At 36.3% G+C, this 22,500-nt stretch overlaps 1 protein-coding gene across 2 annotated transcripts in view; it reads right to left on the bottom strand.

Annotated features, from left to right (window-relative positions):
• Positions 1–22,500, bottom strand: part of LOC115232584 (serine/threonine-protein kinase 19-like) — a 92,192-nt gene that overhangs the window by 22,659 nt on the left and 47,033 nt on the right. For both annotated transcript variants that reach the window (XM_029802549.2, XM_036500177.1), the window contains exons 2-5: positions 10,981–11,139; positions 8,477–8,628; positions 6,048–6,189; positions 3,932–4,028 (exon numbers count right to left, since the gene is read on the bottom strand). In XM_029802549.2, coding sequence (XP_029658409.1) covers positions 3,932–4,028; positions 6,048–6,189; positions 8,477–8,628; positions 10,981–11,131 — 542 coding nt within the window. In that variant the 5' untranslated portion in view covers positions 11,132–11,139. The remainder of the gene's footprint in view (positions 1–3,931; positions 4,029–6,047; positions 6,190–8,476; positions 8,629–10,980; positions 11,140–22,500) is intronic.

The following is a 22,500-nucleotide window of genomic DNA, read 5'->3' as shown; positions in this document are numbered from 1 at the left end:
GGGTAGATGTTTAAGGTTCCTATTATTTTGATTATCATTTCTATAGTTGGTACTGATATCTAAAGTATTGTTATTATTTATTGATCCTTCCGTTTCATCATTTAGGTGTAAAGTCCTACCAAGATTTCTTATATTATTCGTAATGTTATTATTATTGTTAGTCTTTTTATCCAACTGTATATTATTGTTATAGATATCACTGATATTTTCATTCTCCTTATTTTCTCCATTAGCCTATTTCTATTATTTCTATTATTAACAATATTACTCTATTAATATCGGCATTGTTATTATTACTATTAATGTTAATGTTATTAGTCATTCTGTGGTTACTAATTTCACCTATGTTTTGATAGTTCCTATTGCTGTTTTTATTGTTGGTAGTATTATTGTTATTGCTATTGGTATTCATTCTGATATTATTATTTTTATTTCTATCTTTCCTGGCTAGTAATGTTGTTATTATTAATTTTAGCTATTAAAGTGGACATATTTGGGAGGGTTGAATAAGAAATCCTAACTGTTTTCCTAGAAATAATTCTATGATATCTATGAGAGATAGGGAAATTTTTTTCCAGAATTACTTTGATTTGTTCTGTATATCCGATTGTATCGCACAGTTGAAAGGAATATTCAGCCATAATATCTTTTTTATAAAATTTAGGGTTCGTAGAATTACTACTATTCATCTCACCGGAGTTATTGTATTTATTACCATTATTTTATTTTTATTTGTGTGCATCTTAGGTTTATCTACTTCAATCTTATCCGAGTTACCTATGTTCTGGTCAATGCTTCTATTTGAATTGTTGGGCTGTACTCTAGATTAGCGTTTACCGTTAATTTAATTCTACTTTTATTTCGGGTTTGGTCTTTTTTGCTGCTTACTTGATTACTGATAACTTCATTATTAGGAATACGTGAGTTCTCCCTATCAACGAATGTAATCTTTTGGTGTATCCAGCCTTAGTTAACGCCGCATTATAATGCTCAGAATGGGAGTTAAATATATCCTTATTGGATGATAATTTTGAAATTCTTAATGAAATATTTCTTACTAAAGATTCTATTATATTTGGGGGATGATTTGATAATTTATTTACGTAATTCGTGACTTCGCCTTCCTTTCTAAATGGGTAATGTAGCTTGGAGTTAAGGTCTAGGGTAATATCTAGGAAATTAGCTATTTTAGTGCCCGGTTCATACGTTATACTGAGGTTGAAATCCTTAAAGAACTTATAATTTTCTTTCTAATCCTTTCTATAACAGATTTATTATTACTAGGGATAACAAACAGAGCATCATCTCTATATAGACCCCCCTGTATTTCTGGATATCCTTGCTTATGCATTTTAATAGATATGCGCCTACTAGGTTGGTTACCTCAGCCGAATCACTGGAACCCATTGGTATATCAAAAAAATTTGGTGTATCTGCTCTAGTCCATAATTATCTTCAAATTCAATAAATGTCTTCCTAGCTAGTAGCACAATATTGATTTCTTCTCTAGTTATGAGGGAGCGATTCATGGCAAATATTAGTGATTTGTTGAGTAAGATAGGGGAAATGCTAGAGTAATAACTATTAATATCGAACTGAATAAAGGACAGACTACTAGTATTAGTTAGAGAGTTAAACCATTTTAGAACTTCGTCGGTACTTAGCCATAGGTTTAAGGAGAAGAGGGGTTATTTGGGGTAGAACAGTATCCAGGATAGATTTACTAAGTCGGCCAATGTCCGACTTAGTTGGACAGATCAGCCTTACTGAAGGGTTATCCAAGAAGTCCTTTTTGTGGTCTTTAAGGTTGATCCTGGGCTCACAGGGTTTAAGTGGCTCCGTTCTATCTGTTAAATTTAGTTTCTCCATGATCTCTTTCATTTCCATGTTTACTTTTTTCAAATTGTTCTTAGTTGTAATTTTATATTTGGAGTTTAGTTCTTTCCTAATTAATTTGCTATAAATATTGTAATCAACTCTATACATATTACCCGTTTTATCTGCTGGTACTAGGATTCCATGTTTGCACCGGGTTGACTGAATAAAGTTCCTAAGTGTCTAAGGTGAGGGTTATATCTTAACGGGTGTTCATTGAAGCTAATATCATCTATAAGATTCAGCAAGTCTTTCTCAAAGTTCTCCAGGAATGGGTTCTGAGGTGGGCTTTTTCTACTTTTAAAAATTCTTCTAAAATTCTTTTCGGTATTCATTTCCTGAGGTTTCTTCTTCTGTTTGACATCAAAATGGTACGTTTTCCACCTGATTCTTCTAATGAAATCGTTAATCCTATGAATGAGAAGCCAATTATATTCATCTATACTATGTAAGGGGATGTCTTTAGGGGAGAACTTAATGTTTACTTTTTCCATTCTTGTTGAGAAATATATATATATATATATATATATAGATATATAAAAGAAGTCTGATCAAAACGTATTGGGTCTGGTACTATAAAAAGAAAATTACGACACATCAGTGTAGCTTTTAACCTCCTTTGAAGTAGTTCCCTTCTGAAGGCACACACATTATCTAGTGTCGGTTGTATTGATGGAAGAATTCCTAGAAATCCTATTTAGAATGGTGAGATGCTGCAAATTCGCATTTTCTTGGATTGGTTTAAAGTTTTGAAATCTTGTTCCTTTCAAACACTATTTTTGCGATCAGAGCCATAGACCCACGATGTGTGTGTGTGTGTTTATTTGTATCTCTGTATGCATGTACCTATGCAAAAAGGGAAAATTCCTGTATCCAAGGGGAAGGAAACAAGAAATTCAAACATAACTCTATATGTGGTAAATAAAACTGTAGACATACTTGTTCAGTATATTTTAGACTTAAGTCAGTGAACTGACTGAATCATTAGCCAAAGCTTGCAATATCATCAAAATAAAGAAAACTAGGTGAGTTAACATGTATCAAAAATCATCACAGTTGATGCTGTATTATCCAATCCATCACACTAGACCTGCTGCTCTCTTTTACCGAAGTGAGGAAAAGAATAATAAGTTCAACTCAAAGTATTTGAACTCAAAAGGCAGGGTGCCAAAATAAAGTGAATAGTCATCACTATTAGGGCTTTTATTCTCTAAATATATTGGGACATTCCTAAAGATAATCTTCATGCAGTAATTTAAGGAAATATATACACAATACTGATTATAAAGCATTGATTACACTGTTGTCTTTCCCATGCCCACCAATAGATTTGTTCTCATGACAGCAAGTTAATGGAATTCTGCTTGTAATAGTGATGTGCATTAAGTCAGAATAGTGAGAATAGTAGTGAGGTGTATCTAGGTTTATTTACAGATATGTGTACTATAAGGTCCATCAAGATACTGGAAGTGATATTTACACCATCATTTCTGACCAATGTTTCACAATTTCAAAGTATAAATTTTGCTTGGTTGCCAGAGACAACTCAGATTTCATGAATAATGTCTAGCTTCTGCTGTCTCAGAACATGACACATGGAATAATGTAGTTCAGAGTTCTGTGCATGAAAATAAAAGACTAGATAGTGGCAACTGTAATGGTCAGAAACCTGATTGATCAGGGCTGTTTTGTGGTTAAATAATAATAAAGACAATCATAAACACCTCATAGAGGACATACACTGCTATGTTAAATAGAGAACATCCCACATCTGTCAGTACCCTCACAAAATAACAACAGTAAATCATCTGATAGGTCTGATTTAGACAATGTACGTTATTGGACTTCGTGTGATTATTCTGAAGAAATGACAACAAATAATAACAATAAGGTTAATAAATGTCCAGTGTGATAGAGTACAGTAGAGACAGTTGAGAACAGATACAAGGAGTATTAACAGTAACTGCCTTGTTTTAAAAATCAATAAACATATGCAAAGCAACAACACCAACAATAACCCATTTGTTTGAAGGTGGAAACTGCAGCTGTCACTTACGTAATTTCTTCATCCTTGAAATGGAATTTGTCAATCATAACTTCTTTGTTGACACTGACATCAGTCCAGTTTCGCACAACTGTATTCAGGAATTTGTCTACAGAAAAAATTTAAAAAAAGCAATAAATAAAAGAAAACATACACTTATTTAATTTTCTGTGTGACTGCATTTAATATAATGTTTGTTGAGTACACCCTCTTGCTACTGTTGGTTGGTGCAGATTTACTGAAGAAAACATCAACTAGTCACCAGTTTTACTGATTCTGTGCTGTGTGACCAAAACATTACTCTGTATTTTGGCTAACATACCTCAGCTCTATTTAGTTGAGATTTAGCCTCAGTACAAAACTGGTTTATGATCAAAGACATTCCACTCATGATAATCCCTATAATTTTTCTTCTGATATTGTATATCCAATGAGTGCCCATTGTTATTTGAAGGGAGTAGGATGTGATTTGAGGGAGATTTGTCTGCCATTTATGTAGCTTCATCAACGCTTTAAGGTGTTTTCAATTTCTATAGCTGTACTGTATATGTTAAACGAAAGAAGTATATTAAGTGGACTTTACTGTTGAGAAGACAAATATATACTAGGTAAATGAAGTCCCATAGGAGTCAGAGACCAAACACTCTGAGGGCGTGGTAGCCAGCTGTCAATAATCAGGAGATATACAAGGTGTTTCAAAAGTCTATGTCACATTCTAAGAACTCTTATATCATGAACTACAAATGGTAGCATGATTGAACTGGTACCATTTAAAAGCTAAAAGTGTCTAGTTTTCCTCTGTTAATTTAATTTTAATTTAATTAAATTTAAATTAATTTTGTTTTTTGGCATTTTTCCAGATCCAGTAATGTCATTCACAAAACAAGATAAGTCATTTTGCGTCCTAGCATATACTAAAACTGAATCATAGACACGTGTTCAGCACACATTTTGGACATCTACCAAGCAGGCATCAGACAGACGTTCCATTTTGAATTGACATGCAAAATTTAAGGAGAAGGGTTGTTTGAGCCCAGCAAAGAGAACAGTATACCCCTCAACTTCAGATGATATGGTTGAACAAGTTTGGCAAGCCTTCCAGTGCAAGCCCCCAGAAATCAGTCAGAATAGCCAATTGAGAACTTCAGTTGATGCGTCTTAAGGAAACAGCTGCAGTTCACACCATACAAGCAGCAACTGGTTCAACAGTTGAAGTACACTAATAAACCTATTCACCATGAATTTTGCACAGGGCATAAACACCCCTCCTTAAATTTTGCATGCCAATTCAAAATGGAATGTCTGTTTGGTGCCTACTTGGTAAACGTATGAAATTTGCATTGAACACGTGTCCATGATTCAGTTTCAGCATAGCCTAGAATGCAAAATGACTTCTCTTATTTTGTGAATGACATTATTGGATCTGAAAAGAGTAAAAAAACAAATTTAAATTAAAACAGAAGAAAACTTGACACTTTTAGCTTTTAAATGGTACCAGTTCAATCATGCTACCATTTATAGTTCATGATATAAGAGTTCTTAGAATGTGATAGACTTTTGAAACACCCTGTAGATCCAGAAAGTTAGCAAGATAATTCACATTTTAGAAGAATAAGGCTTATATAAAGAAGGACCAAAACATTTCATTTCATTCTAAAATGAAATTATCTTGCTGCCATTGTGATATTCAAAGCATGGAGCCTAAATGAAGAGTTTTTCTTTTTAAATGACTACAGTTTGTAGAGATGAGATGGTGCCAACCACTTTACAACATGGACTAGCTTAATAAGAAAAGGACACATTAGATAATGTTGACCAAGATACAGTATGCCTGAAACAAACAAAAAAAACAGCAAAAAAGACAGGAATGTGTTTAAGCGTGTGTTCAATCTAGGCTGATACAGAGCCAAACAACACTCCACCTTTGTTACCATCACAACCACCACCACCAACTTGACAATTAAATGCATATATTTCCATTGAAATCAATTAGTGGGTCTTCAGCTCATCCTCCAAGGTTGGATTAATGTTTCGTGCTTGAGAATAAGATACCTTGAAGGTAAGAAGTTGCTCAATCTCAGCTTCCCTACTCCACTTGAGAAAATATTGAAAACCACAAGAAACGTACCTATAATGACTTTACTGATGCAGTTATCCTCTGTCAGCCGACTGATGTGATTTCGGTAGTCTTCTGTGAATAAAATACTGAAGTCATTGGTGTCTGTTCCAAACTTGAAGAGTTTAATCTCACCATTTGACTTTAGATCTGCCTAAAATGAGAGAGAGACTGATCAGATGTGTGTGAGAATAAGCAAGAAAAATAATTAAAAGATAAAGAAAGAAGGAGAAAGAGATAAAAGGTATGAAATAGTATAAGAATGAGTTTGGAATTGCTTTATCTTTGCTGTTATTCTTTCATTCTCTCTTACACTCCCATCACTACATTCTCTCTTCCTTCTAACCCCATCACCATACTCTCTCTCTCTCGCTTCCTGAGACCATTTAAGCTGGCCCCAGCTTACCTACCCTAATCACTTTACTCATTTCTTTACCAAAAGTATGCCTTCCTCCCTCAACCATCACTATTGCCTACTCAGAAGAATTTATACATTGTTCCTTGAGTGTGAGAAGTCTGCCTGAGGCTTCCTCCATCTTACCTCTTGCACACAGCACATGTCTACATATTTCCATTCTAGTATTTCAACAATCTCTCCAGATCTACGTTTCATTGTGCTTACACTGGTTATGGCTGCTCTAATATTATAGGTGTGTTAGGAAAAGTGAGTGGATAGTTGAGAGACAGTTTTCAGTAACTGAAAAGGTTTGTGCAAATGTTTGCCTAAAGGTAGAGGTCTATATACATATAGGCACAGGTATAGCTGTGTGGTAAGAAGTTTACTTCCGAAACACATGGCTCTGGGTTCAGTCCCACTTTGATGATACAATGTCAAGGCATACTCTCAAGATATAAGCTGAGAAGTGAGTATGAAGACAGAAAACCAGGAAGGGTAGGTGTTTAAAATTCACGAGAGGTGAATGTAGTGAATGGTGAACAAGGGCAAAGGTGTGGTTGATGGTTAGTATGAGTTGGGGTGGGAAAGAAACAGATGTTGTATAGGAAGAAGGTGATAGGTGGCAGTGCAGAAAATGTGGAGAGCAACAGTATATATCAAATTAATACATAGATGAGACTTAAGGATATGATGTGTGAAGTGGTTCAAAGAACTGGAAGGATATACAGTGACAGAGATGGAAGTTAGAGACACATAAGGATGGATACAGTAAGTAGTGAATAAAAGTGGGGTACAGTCCTTTATTTAAGAGATGAGGTACATTATTTACATTTGAAGGATATTTGTCCTCATATTCTTTGTTGTTAACATGTTTCAGCTGATATACCCTCCAGCCTTCATCAGGTGTCTTGGGGAAATTTCGAACCTGGGTTCTCATTCCTAAGGTATTTTTCGATGTTATTATAATTATTATTATTATTATTATTACTGAGGTCACTGCCTGGAATCGAACTCAGAATCTTGGGGTTAGTAGCCTGCACTCTTAACCACTATGCCATATGCCCGTGGGGTAGGTGTAATTGATGGCTAATATGAGAGGGTGTTAAGAAAGAGTGATGTAATTCTTACAATTGAATCAGTCACAGAATTAAAGAAAGTGTTCCAAAAATTTGTAAGCAAGATCAAGAATCAAAATGCCTAAAATGCTTAGTAAAAAGAGAAGTTTTAAGTAACAGAAAAGAAAATGGAGAGCTGGCAACATATGAAAAATGGGTGTGCTCAATGTGCAGAAAGAAAGGAGGCACCAATCCTATGCTGCATTCTCACTATAAACTATGGGTGTATATTAAAGATTGCAGTTAGAGGTTAGGATAACAGAAGAGAATGATTTTATGCAATGAGTAGTAAGAACAACCAAGAAATAGAATATTTCAACTCCACAGGATACTAGATGTTGATAACTTGTGCTATTCTGGTCAGCTAATCAGCCCTGGAGGTAGCTGTGGTGAAAGTAGAGTAGCCAGGATAAGAATCATGTAAAAAATGTTAAGGGATTTACGACTTCTGATAGTAACAACTGTGAAGGGTAGAGTATAAAACATTTGAGTGTGATGGTGATGCTGCATATTAATGAGAACCTGATCATCAACTGTAGAAGTTATATGACAACTGGATGTGTAATGTTAATATGGAAGAGAGGTGAACCTAGAGATAAATTATATAAGAGTAATCAGCCACTCTATTTTTATTACTGTGTCTGGATAATGAGCAGAGACTTTTGAAGACTCTTCAAGACTAAAAGGCTTGATGTAATATGAAAGGGAGAAGACAATACTGGTATAGATATGTGATGCATATGTCAGGTAAAACAATACAAATGGAAGACAAGGAAAAGAATAAAGGTTTTGTCTCAGGATACTGGACATCATAAAACAGATAAAACAGATAACCTCATAAAACATGTCCAGTCTGTGCCAGAATTGGAAAACATACACAGAATAAAGGCATGAGATGAGATGGATGGAGGTATATCAAATTAACTTACCAACTGTTTGTCAACTAAAGTACGATTCTTGACAATACTGTAGACTTGATGTTTTAGTATTACAGGAGGTAAACGGCTTTCAAATTTTTCAAGAGGGAACAGGGACTTCAGATACAAAAGTGAAGCTTTGGTGTCTGAAGGAATGTCTGCCACTGAAAACATACAGAAAAAAACAAATCATTATTACTACGGCAATGATATCACCCACTAACACCACTATCGTCACAACCACTGCCACCATCACCACAACCATTGCCATCATTACTACTAATGTCTCTCCTCCACTACACCACCACCAGAGCCACCTCACAAGATGCCTTCTCTCTGTCTTTTATACAATTACAATAATAGTTTCTAACACTCTGAGCTAGCTTGTACATTTGTCTCTCCTTTCAACTCATCCCTACCAAATATCCCTTCCTGTGATGCCACCCCTCTTGAAATGACTTCCATAATCCTAGCCTAGACCATGGTCATGTTTTACCTACCAATTGTGGAAAAGGCAAAACATCGTCCACAAGGTAATTATTTGCTAGATGGGAGACTTTAAATATTAAGAACTATATTATATCTGTATTCACGACAATGTTGGTGTGAATATTTCACTAATTATACAGGCCAGGACAAGTCACACTTAAGGGGAGGCAACTGTACTTGATTTGATGCTAAATTTTATGTTTGACTTTAAATTTCAGCCTGATTTCCCAGGGTGAGTTTCTTGATGGCTTTGTATCCTGTCAATAAATCAAATACAACACCATCATTATTTGTCTTTCTCAAGAATATGTCTACACTTGATTGGTTAATACAAGCTATCATTTTGCTAAAATTTCAGTCTGATTTTGTATCAAATCTCTTGCTGCCATATGATTTTGCTGTAGGGATATACTTTCTCTCTTTGTTGAGGCCATAACAACTTGTCCATGAAACAAATACTCCTCTGTATCCTTTTCTAGTATGAACATTATCACTTTCTAATATTAATACTATTTCTTCATGGTACCAACATTATCCCTTCCTTTATCCTTAAGCAACAAACTTCAGACCTAACTTCTATAGTCAATAAACTCTCTCTCTCTCCAGGAATGTTTACCAATCATTGGAAATCAGCTCTAGTTTTATGGTTCCAATAAAAGGAAATATCTCTGAACCTGTCAGGTTCTATATTTCAAAAGTGTGGAACCTGTTATTAATGGTCTCTTTTTGTCTACCAATATTATATCCACAGAGCCATGTTTACCAAAGACTTACTTTTTTGGCACTAATGCTCCTTGAAAACATGGGCTAAATTAATGTTGCTCTTAAAAACCAATAAAACTTTTGACTATGTTTGTTGCAATAACTTCATATTTAAGTCACCTGCCTACGAGCTCCTCTATCTGTCTTTCATCTCTTCAATTACACATGTTCATAGGGATTCTATAGTTGCTTGTTTCATAGTAATTTGATTTTTTACAAAATGCTACTTGTCCACCTGCTCATTCAATTGTATCTATATCAACATTAAGGATAACCTATGAAGCTCACAACACCCTCCTATAACGCACACACATGCAAGCACAAATACATGGAATATACATACACACATTAACTTTATACCAGGCATGTGCAGTCAGTAATTACTCAGGTAGGCAGTGCAAGTGAAACACAGGTGTGCGACGGAGTTGAAGGCAGATTTATTTCTGCCTTTATAGCATGTAAAGAAAATGGTGTTCTAGGAGTGTATGCAGCACATGCACTACAGCAATACTATGCATAGCTTAAATACTGAGATTGAAAAGCAGAGGCGAATTGTCTACCTACTCTACAAAAAAATTAAATATTTTGCATTTTATTGAATTAAATGCATATTTTGCCATAAAAGGAAAATACTGCTATCAACCTATTTTATTCAAGGTAGGCACTACCTACATTGCCTACCTAGGTGGCATTTCTCTGCTTCATACAAACACCAACTGAAAACAGTGACTTGCACACATGTATAAACACACACAATAGCATCACATGCATACACACATAAACAAAAAATAAGATCACACATATACATGCTAAATGCACATGGTATACATATACACTATAGTTTCATACACACACATACACATGCTTAAACACACAGACTATACACATATATATTTCATCATATACACACACACTGCTGTCTCCTTTGCCACCCACACCTCAAGCCAAATTCTTTTTCCAGTCATCTCACTGTTTCTCTATTTTTTTCTTTCCTCATCTACGCTTTCTGTAAGCTCAAAACATTAAAGACTTCTTACAATTTTCCTGAGTGTCAACCTAATCCACTCTGTTCTTTTGACCTCATCTTTATTTTTTTAGCCCACAACTCTGTTTATATTATGTTAGAATGGTTCTCTATATTGGCCCAATATAATGTGGCTTTGGGTAGTGCTGCAGCTTTTAGGGATGTAACTAGAGCACTAGCCAAGGCATAACTGTGTGTGTGTGTGTGTATATACATCTATCTATGAATGTTGTTAACTTACAATCATTCTTGTTCTCTGCTTCTTCACTGTCAAGAGAATTGGGAGTGGGAGTGGCAGAGGCAGCAACAGTAGCAGCAGCAGTTCCAACAGCCAAACACTGCCGTTTCTTCGCTTTATAGATATCAGGCATCAATGTTCTTTTACGACTCATGATTAATTCTGGAAAAACATAAAAACCAAATATTATTCATCAAAGGAGACCAAAGCTTTTTCTTATATATTTACCATTTATATTATATCATCATTTAATGTCTGTTTTCCATACTGGCATTGGTTGGACAGTTTGACAGGAAATAGCAAATCAGAAGACTGCACCATGCTCTGCTGTGTGCTTTGGCATGGTTTCTATGGCTGGATGCCCATCCTAATGCCAAATGCTTTACAGAGTGTACTGGGTGTTTTTTATGTGGTACCAGCAGCAGTGAGGTCACCAAATAATTTACAGGGCTAGACTTCTCAACTAACGTGGTGGTGGGGGGGGGATAATATTAAGGAGCAGAAAAAGGTTTCTTGCATTAGTGAAGAAACATGGCTACCTGAAGTGGAGAGGGAGAGAGAGAGCTAAGAAAAGGAGGTGAAGATGGGATGGGGAGGGGGCAAGGGCTGTACACCCAAGTTACAGGGAGGTGTATAGAGTGAAGTGGATGAGGGATTGTGAGGCTATGTTGTAGGGAAGAGATTCAGTAGGGACATACTGCGTAGAGGTAGGTGAGGCAGAATGGAGGGGAATATAGTGGTGGTGAACATGGCTAAGGGGAAGTGGGAGGTGTTGGGATGATGGGTCGTGGGTGAGGTTTGTTGGAGAATAGATTGTGTTATGGGAATGAGAGGGGCATGGACACACCATAATGTCTTTGATTTTACTCAGGTGGACAGGTCTTCTCAAGCACAGCATATTGTCAATTGCCTCAGTCCTTTCTCATCTACTCTGTGAGGCAATAACATCAGATCATTTCTTACTACTTTTTTCCACATCTTCCTCTTCCATAGTTTCCCTTCACATTTAGAGAGTGGCACTTCTTTATGCAGCTGTCCTCATCCATAGACATCACATGACCATACCAATGCAGTCTTCTTCCCTCTCTTACATACTACATGTGATGCCGGTTATATCCAATTTTTCTCTCAAACACATTTATACTTTGTCATATATGCACACTGGCATTGCACATCTAGCAGAGTAGACTGGCTTCATTTCTTTGAAGCCTTCACATGTCCTCTGCAATCACTGCCACATAGCATTGTTACCCATACACAGGCATCATACAATCTGTTTTTCACTCTGAAGGAAAAGCCCTTTGTTACTGATAAAGGTAGTAGCTCTCTGAACTCACTGCTGAATTTTACTTTATAGAGAGCATCCCTGTACATGGCTCAGATGGCTCTTACTAACCACTCATCAACCATCAGATGAGAGAGTGAGGGACCTTGTCAAAGGTTTATTCCATAGCAGTTGACTATAATGCTGCTGCACCAGTTATTGTGTTTGAACCCTTCCTGGACAGCCTGATTAACTCTACAGGTGACTGTCCCACTCTGTCAGATATTTTAAGCTTCTTGGTGGTATTTCTTGATTCAAGAGCTTTCCTTGTCTTCATATCCTTAATTGCTTTACCTATTATGCTGCTGTCATCTTGAATAGCTGGTCTCTCAGTTGGGTCCACATGAGGAAGACTATCCTTCTCCCATGCATTCTCCACACTTAGCAACCTTTCATAGTGGCACTTCCAAGCCTCTTTCTTTGCAGAATCACTAAGTCCAAGTGCACTATCATCTATCCAAACAAACTGTCTTGCAATCTGAAATACCTCATGACTCTGGTCCTCAAGCTGCAGATCATTGGCAAACTTCTTCCTTTCTGCATCTCCCCTGGCTAAATATACCTGTCTCCTAGCTTTTCTAGCTACCTTGTATAGCTATCTGCTACACCCACTCTTCCACACTTGTTTCTTTGCTCTTATGGCCCTATCTACTCCACTGTTCCATCACCAAGTCCACCTGGGTCTGGTCGAGATCATGCATCAGCCTCAAATTTGACCTGTGACCCACAGAAACTTCCTGTTGTCCTCTAGGTTACAAGTCTATCTCCTCCTCATATGCTTCTCTAAATCTTTAATTATTCAAAGGATTTTTAAGCTTCCAAATTTTCCTTCTCCAGACTAAGTTGCTTCTTGGAATCCTTGTAGTCCAATGTCACTTATAATTAACCTATGTTGAGGAGTATGTTCTTCACCTAAGAAGGTCTTTTGCATTTATGAATAACCATTTATCTCACTTTCTGGTGAGAATGTAGTCAATCTAACAATGTGATCACCAGATTAATAGGTAATCAGGTGACTGGCTGCTTTCTGGAAGTTGGTGTTGCAGATCATTAGGTTATTTGCATCACAGAATTCCAGTAGCCTTATCCCCTCCTCATTATGGGAGCTAACTCCATGCATGCCATGGAAGCCACCCAGATGCTGCCCAACATACCTATTGAAGTTACTAGTCACGAAAACAAGGTCACTGCCATGTCTTTGAGGTAGTCAGCAAAAGAATATCATAAGATTGATCTTTTTGTTTGTCAGCAGTCTCAGTTGAGGAGTAGAGACAGAAATAATACTGTACTACTTTGCAAAATTAGTTTAAGTGTAGTATCCTATTACACACTCTGACCATCTTGATCACCTTATCAACCCATTTTTCAGCTAAAGGTATGCTCACACCACTTACTTCATCACTATTACCTTTTCAGAATTTTTTTGTATCTGTTCTTTGCCTGTGAGGAACCTGACTGAAGCTCATTTCCACCTTAGTTCTTGAATGCAACACACAACTACATGGCTCCATTCCAACATCTCAACAATCTCACCAGGCATACTTTTCAATGTGCCTACATTGACAGTGTCAATGCTAAGGAAGCAGAAGGGGTGGCAAAAAGGAACAGGGAGATGGGGTGGGGTACAGCATTCAGCATCTGTAAAGAAGGTTTGTATGGATGTTTGCCAGCAGGCATATCATATCAGTGTCCTTGCATTCAATTTACCATCATCATTCACTCATTTGATACTTGCATCTACCAGAAGAGGGCGTAGTCTACAACATAGTTAATACAAAGATAAATAATAACTGATTAATTAGTTAATTGACTGATAAGTATCCTGAAGTGACATTTCTGATGCAAAGGTGCTACCTATGCCTTTTATACTGTAGTACTGTCATTGATAGAGTACTGATACACGAGAGGTTTCTGGTATATATTTATTTACTTGCCTTATATACTAAATACATTTTCAAATAAGAGTATGCTTCTCCCTCACAAGTTTCCTAATTAAAGGTGTATGTATGTATGTATGTATGAATATTAACAAAATTTGGCAGTTGTTAAGAAAATTTGTAAAATGACTGAAGTTTGGTAGTGTAAGGTGTGTGTGAGGAAAAAGTAATACTTTTGGTAGTGTCAAGAAATAAACTGGGAGAAATATTTTGAATGAAGTTGCTAATTAACTAATAAAATAAAAAAAAAATTGCCAGCTAGAATATATTAAGCTTTTTTTTTAAAAATCCAAATATTTAATTCTATCCTTTTCTCACCATGTTTAGATTTACTTGGTTGGTTTATTTGGTGGAGCAGCTCCAGTTGGAGGCCCTTCCCACTACTAACCACAGTCATCACCTAGTAAGGTTGGTATCAGTGAAACCAGAGTTGTATTACTTATAACAACCCACTGGTTGTAGTGAGGCTTCAAATCCTGTATGTGACTTCCATTTATAGAACCTTAGCTTCATAGCCATTAGAAATATATTTTCATGTTTCTTTTATTCATGTTACGAGTTGAACCAGTTGTAATGGTCTGCTTCCCTTGCACACACACACACACATGTATAGCAGTAGAGAAAACCCGACTGTTGTGTATGTTATAGAGCAGTGTCGTAAATGTACAGGAAACCAATATATAAAATACCCAATACCAATTTGTTTCAGCTTTTCAGAATCTGTTTGTTAGCATAGTGAACATGTCAATGCATGTACCTACCAGCTATTGTTTCCCACTTAATGTTTGGAGGCCAGATTAGACAAAAAAAAAGAGAAAAAAGGCACAAGTAATCTTCATTATTAATGCCCCTTTTTCTTGTATTTTATTCAGTGTAAAAGAATTAACATATTGTAAGTGCTATTCTCTTAAGTAAAGTAAATTGAAAATCGATTAAAAATTTTCAAATCCACACCTGCTTTAGTGAGCAAAACACACTGGGACTGCTTTCAAAAGTTATTGCTCACCTATACTGATACTACACATTACTGAGGGTGAACAAATAATTATGAAATCCCATTAAACCCATGCCACACTTGCCCCTTGTTCATCAGTCTCGCGGGCTTAACCTTAGGAACTGGGTGTTCTAAATAAGTGCAACGTGCCATTTCTAATTTTATCATGCTCAGTGCTGGTGATATTAATTACATGTTTAGTTATCATAACTTTATAATAAATCAGATTAGTTTATTCATAAATAGTAATTAAATTAGCCATAAAATGGATAAGTTTTTAATTAAGAAAAGTTGCAGATCTTGACATTTCCAATGAACAAAATTCAACAACTACAAAGGAAACCGCTCAGACAACTGTTGAACAACCTGCATCAGTGAGTGAGAAGGACACATCATCATCATCATCATCGTTTAACGTCTGTTTTCCGCGCTAGCACGGGTTGGACGGTTCGACCGGGGTCTGGGGAGCCAGGGGCTGCCCCAGGCTCCAGTCTGATCTGGCAGTGTTTCTACAGCTGGATGCCCTTCCTAACGCCAACCACTCTGCGAGTGTAGTGGGTGCTTTTTACGTGCCACCTGCACAGGTGCCAGAGGGGTCTGGCATCGGCCACAATCGGTTGGTGCTTTTTTATGTGCTACCGGCACAGAAGCCAGTCAAGGCGGTGCTGGCATCGGCCACGTTCGGATGGTGCTTTTTATGTGCCACCAGCACAGAAGCCATTCGAGGCAGGGTTGGCATCGGTCACGTTCGGATGGTGCTTTTTATGTGCCACCGGCACAGAAGCCAGTGGAGGCTGCACTGGCAACGGCCACATTCGGATGGTGCATTTTATGTGTCACTGGCACAGGGAAAAAAATTTTAATACAACAAAGATTATATAAAACTGAGCTTCACATTTTCTGGAAATGAAAAGAACCCTAGTCCCTTGTGTTAGCTTGTGGGGATATACATGCAAATGAAAGTATGGTACCAAACAAAGCGTCATTTCAGCACTAGATATGGAAACTTGTCAACAAAACCAGTGGAATACTTCATTGAACTTTCAAAATCTCTAAAAAAAGCAGGCTTCAATGGTCACAAAGAGAAAGAAGACATCAGACAAAGTTCAAGAGGTAAGTTACTTGGTTGCTCAAATAATTGCCAAAAACAAGGAATGACACAGTACTGCTGAAAGTACTATAAAGGAATCTTGCTGTGCTATTGTTCGAACAATGTTTGGACCCGAATTTGAGATAGAAGTTAATAAAATTCCTCTGGCAGATAACACAATAGAACGACAAATTCAAGATATGTCTGATGACATTAAGCTGCAAATGAAGGATATTTTTCAAGATAATATCATATTTGCATTGCTGTTAGATGAATCAACAGATGTCTATGGGTTAGCATAATTAATGGTTTTTATATGTTTCATTTATAATGACAGAATTATTGAGCAATTCTTGTGTTGTCTAGAACATCCATTGAGAGCTAGAGGTGAAGCTTTAGAATCCTTAATGAGGGAAAATAATTTGTTATGGTTAAACTGTGTAGGAATATGCACAGATGGCACACTCTCAATGGTAGGTTCAGTAAAAGGTTTTACAAATTTAGCAAAATAAGACAATACAAATATAATTACTCACTGTTTTTTGCATCATGAAACACTAATTGTGCAAACTGTTGGAGATGATTTATGAAGAGTTATAAATGAAGTGGTTCAAATGGTCTATTACATCAAAAGTAGACCTCTTAGATCAAAATTATTTGCTCGTATTTGTGAAGAAATGGGAGCAAATTTCAAGAAACATCTACTACACATAGAGATTTGTTGGCTTTCAAAAGGTTGTGTGCATTGGTGTGTATACAAATTGAGAGAAATGATGCTTAAACTTTTTGAAGAAAATCAAAAGAATGATCTGATTCAAGACGATCTTTGGTGCACCTAATTGGCATATCTTTCAGACATATTTGAACATTGAACAAAATTAATACAGGTATGCAGGGAAAAGCAGAAAATATCTTAATATCGGTTGATAAAATCTGTGCTATGAGAGTCAAGATAACAATTTAGAAATGCAAAGTAAAACATGACTCAAGCTCTCGATTCAAAATCATTTTAATAATGGAATCGGATGGCAATAGAGGGTCATGGGAATCCACAGATTTTTGTGATTACGTGTATGCTGTAATCTGCAATCTTGTCATGGACAAGAACAAAAAGCCAGTGTGAAATCTTGTGTTAAACTAGGGAAGTCTGCAACAGAGATATTAAGCATGTTTCAGCAAGCTTACAGTGATGAGGCAATGGGTTGACACAATGTTTTGAGTGGCATGGACGCTTTAAAAGTGGAAGAATGTCCCTGGAAGATGCTGAGTGATATTGAAGACCTGCTACAAGTGTCATCCTGGAAATGTGGTACTGTGCATTGAGAATTCATCCCCTAGGGCCAGACCATCAATCAAGAGTTTTACTGTAATGTTTTAAAGTGCTTGAGGAAGGACATTTAATGAAGCCGAATGGATCTTTGTGACAACAATTCATCCTGTCACTGAGCTCTTCTCACTTGTGAGTTTCTCACCAAAAACAATATGGCATTGTTTCTGCACCAGCCCTATTCATCAGATTAAACACCTGCAGACTTCCATCTCCATTTTAACACTTTGTTGAAATCCAGAGTGAATTGCAGAAGGTCCTTGACTTGCTTATGGAAAACGACTTTCAGGCTGGATTCCAAAAGTGGCAGGAATGCTGGGGGCCTGCGTATTGCTGCGCAAGGTGACTATTTCGAAGGAGAGGATGTTAAAAGTTAGGTAAATAAGTTATTTTTTATTAAACATAATTGTCTGTGAACCTTTTGATACCACCTTGAGCATCCAATAAAGCATGTTTACTTCAATTCTTTCTAGTCTTTGCAAATCCTCTGTCTTCCTACCATGGAACATAATACTTCACACACAAGCATCAATCTGCCCCTCATTTTGAAGAAGCACTTTGTTGCCAGCAGAGGTTAGAGGTCTCTAAATTTTTTCCAACCAGTTTTTATGTTGGTTATTATGCTTTCAGAATACCTAGACCATTGCTAATATCTACTCATTCTAGAGAACTGTCAAGGAATTGGAGGATCTATTTCACATGTACCTTTCGTACTTAAAACCTCTGTGCACCTGCCAATATAAGAAATTTACCTTCTCTATTAGCCTACATGTTTTCACTACAACTTCTGTGCACTCCCAGTTTACTCTTGGTACATTGTATAGAGTAGTTCCTACCAACTCCTTTTCTATATATCAAACATAGTCATTTCCCTGATGGAAACAATGTTGTCTTTCCTACTTACTAATACTTTAGTCTTTGCTAAATTCATTTGAAGCCTCATAATTCCCTATCTGGAACCTCTTTTCTAATTGTTCTACAGTTTCCAGTATAACAACCAGGACAAGGACATCAGCATAAAGGAATTCTTACAGGCAGTTGGTCTTAAATATCTTAGTTATGAAGTGAAGGACTAAATGAACAGAGGAGTGAAGACTGACTCCTGGTGCACTCCCTATTTTTGCACTGGATTCATTTCTATCTCACATACTGTTGACTACACTTCTATACATGGTTTGTAGAGCTCTCACAAGCCATTATTCTACTTCAAGCTTCCTCAGTGACCACCAGACCAATAGACCAAAGAACCCTGTCAATACCTTCTCTCAGTTGACAAATACCAGGAGTAGGGGCTTATTCCTAACTAGATACTTTTGTAGCTGTTTCAAGAAGGTGTACTTCTTAGCACAAAATCAAACTACATTGAATCTCTGTTAATTCTCTTTACCATCAAATAAACTGGGTTTTTTTTTAATCTCCTTAACCTAGTTCAACAATTTAAAACATCTAGTTTCCTTTCTTCAATTCATCACTTTTGTCTTCATAACAGTTGACAATGATGCTTCTATGACAGTCATTGGGTATGATGCCCTCCTGCACCACCTGATTTACTGTGCAGTTGACTGGCACATATCTCACTCCACTAGATATGCTAAGCATCTCATCTATAATTTCTGATGGTCCAGTTGCCTTCCCTACCTTAGTCACTCTATCCATCATGCTGCTATCAATTTTGATGCCAGATTCCTCTGTTGAGTCCTTCTTTCTCCCATGCATTTTCATCAGTCAACAACCTCTTGTAATGACACTCTCATGCCTCATCTTTTCATTGACTGTAAGAACAAGGGTGCTATTTCCATTAAATCAGTTATTTCTTTGTTATGACTAATATGACAGTATTTATGTGCATACCACAAAGAAAATAAGTGATTTGCTTCATTCTCAAAATCTTACCCGTGTACTACTGAGTGTGCGCTGACACAGCTGTTCGACATCCAAGTAAGTGCTGAACCAGCAATCCAGACAAGATCAACCAATATTGTTTTTAAGCATTGAGTATCTATGACAGTGTTGTCTTATGTGTCCTTTAAGCATTGAGTATTCTGGACAACATCATAAAGTGTGCTCTTTATTTTTTTTAAGATGGCAGTGTGATTTGAAGGAAACTGGTTATTTATTTTTGTAGACTGAATGGCTTGTAGAAGCCCTCTGTTTCCTTTCAGGAAATATTGACAAAATTAATTGGTTGGCTTCAATCGATTAAATTGTGACAATCAATAATTAATCCTGCTGGGATTTGAACTCTACACATAATTTACTTTCTTCCTTCTGAGATAAAATATATACTAGATATATACTGGAGTCAATGAAATAAAAGCCATCCTCTAAATATCAGAAACCTTGTACCAATGTAAAAAATCCCACTGAGGTTAACTTTGCTTTTTATCCCCCTCTGGGATAAAATTAAGTAACAGTCAAGTACTAAGGTTGATAGTATCAATTAATTCCATATCTCACCTCCCAAAATTTAGGAGTTGTGACTAAATTATAAAGAATTATTATTACTGTTATCAGTAACTATGATTATTTCATTTTATGACAGTGTCAGTCATAAATATCTTCCCAGTCAGTGAGAACATCCTGTCATTGCCTTCACAATTCTGATTCTCTTCAGTCATGCCTTCTCTTCTAGACTGTTTTCTTATTCATGTACAAAATATTCTTGCCTATCATCATCATTCATATTTTGTCTTCTTTCTTGATCAATTCTTATTCTTTCCCTATTTGCCTTGGTTTCCATTATTCATTGTAAAGCACCTTCTAATTCCATTCTTTTCCTTCTGAGTTAATTCTTATTATTCCTGAGTTTTCTCTCTTTATTCCTTAATTTTTCCTTTTGCCCTTTCCTCAATGTTTCCTTGTATCTTCTCAGCCTCTTTTGATTCTATTCTTGGTCTCATGCTCTATGTTCATTGTCTGTCAAACTTTCAGTAATTAAATAATTTAAGAAGTAGTTGGTGTTATATAGTTAGTACCACTCATATTGAGAATATATGATTATACATATTTTATGAAGTAAGTTAGGAACATGGTTATTATTATGATAGTAGGAAAACTCTGTAACATACTCACACACACATAAATGTTAATGGAATGCACATATACACCCCACTCTTTCACATACAAAACTAATTGTCATCAGTGTGTGCCATTAACATTAGTGTATGTGTGCATGTACCAGTAGAGGTTGTTTAAACATCTCTCATATATACTTTTACCATCTCATTTTCCACAGCATGACATCTTTTTAACACTACAGCAATCTAGCTTTAACCCTTTAACATTTAAACCAATCATATCTAGCCAAAATATTCTACCTGTTTTATGTTCAAACTGGCCAGATCCAGGCTCTCACACCCTACAATGTTATTCTAAAAACAAACAATCATATAACTGAAATATCAAAACTATGAGATAATACATGATTAATTCAAACAATGACAGAGTAAGCTAAATGCTAAAGGATTAATATAAATTTGATGACCTGATCAGATATTTTCAAGACAGGACAATTACAATAAGGCATATAACCTTATTAAACTTACTTGTATACAGATAGCTTTAGAAAGCTTAGAGGTTGACAGAAAATAAATAAGATTTGCTATTTTTTTGTAGAGAAATTTTTTTGCTTTCTCACTATCTATAAATGGCTGCAAAAATTCCCAGCCATACTCCTCAAAAGAATAAAAAACAAAATGTTGAACTAAGACTGTCACACACGCAATATACACAAAAAAGAGCAAGAAATCATTTGCAAAGACCCGCATTACAGAAAAAAAATATGACAATTCCATTGAAGACATTGCTAGTGTAAATAATTGTCAGTATCTCTTTGGTCAAGAATAACATTACACACACACTTACAGCTTCAAACTGAAAACATAAAGAATATTACAGATGGGGTCAGTTTTGTTTGCATGTTAAGCCAGGTAGGGATACACTAGACATGGAGAATTTCTTTAAAAAAAAAAAAGCTCCATTTGGAAATGCTATGTCATGCAAGACAGTCTTCCTCTCTTTCTACCCAAAAAAAGAACAGTCAAGGATTCCATTTGGCACTGAAAGAGAAACTAGAAAAGGCCTTGTAAATGATAAATCAGAAGAAATTCTCTTGATTGAGTGTAGTAAGGCATATGGAAGTGTATTTAGTATTTTTGGCACCAAGAACTCAAAAAAAAAACTTGAAATAGTGAGATATAACCCATCCACTTGAACTCCAATATCTGGGGCAGAGAAATATAGAGGTGGCAATGAAGTGCATTGGTAATAATACTGATCAGTCACCTTTCAATCACTGAATGGGTGGTCAACTGGCACAAATGTGATGCAAAGTGACATATGGCCGGGAGGGATCAAGTTGGACCTGAAAATCCTAAAGCCGTACTGAATGCATGTCTTGTAGAGACAAAGGGCATAAGGCTGGAGATGCAGAGGAAAGAATCATCAGCATGCTGGACAAAATGCTCAGTGGCACTTTGTCCATCTATACATTCTGATTTCAAATTCCGCTGAGAGTAACACTGCCTTTCATCTTTTTGGATGACATCATACTGGGGCTGATATAATCGATTGACCCCCTGCCCTAAAATTTCAGGATTTGTGCCTATTGTAAAAATGATTATTATTACTATCATTCATTTGCACCTATGAGGGTTGGCTGAAAAGTTCATAGGCTGACCAAGATACACTCAATCAATGTGACCAAATGAGGTTTATTTTTCAACATAGTTCCCTTTGTGGTCCACACACGTGCTTTTAACACTAGTGTTGCAGTGCTTGGATCACATTGGGGAAGAAGCTTTCATTCTGTTGGTCAAAAATGACACGAACAGCAGATATGTTGCCATATAC

Source organism: Octopus sinensis, linkage group LG2 (assembly GCF_006345805.1).
Source record: "Octopus sinensis linkage group LG2, ASM634580v1, whole genome shotgun sequence".
In the NCBI taxonomy this organism is placed as follows: Eukaryota; Metazoa; Mollusca; class Cephalopoda; order Octopoda; family Octopodidae; genus Octopus; species Octopus sinensis.
This window is presented reverse-complemented; position numbering and strand designations above follow the sequence as displayed.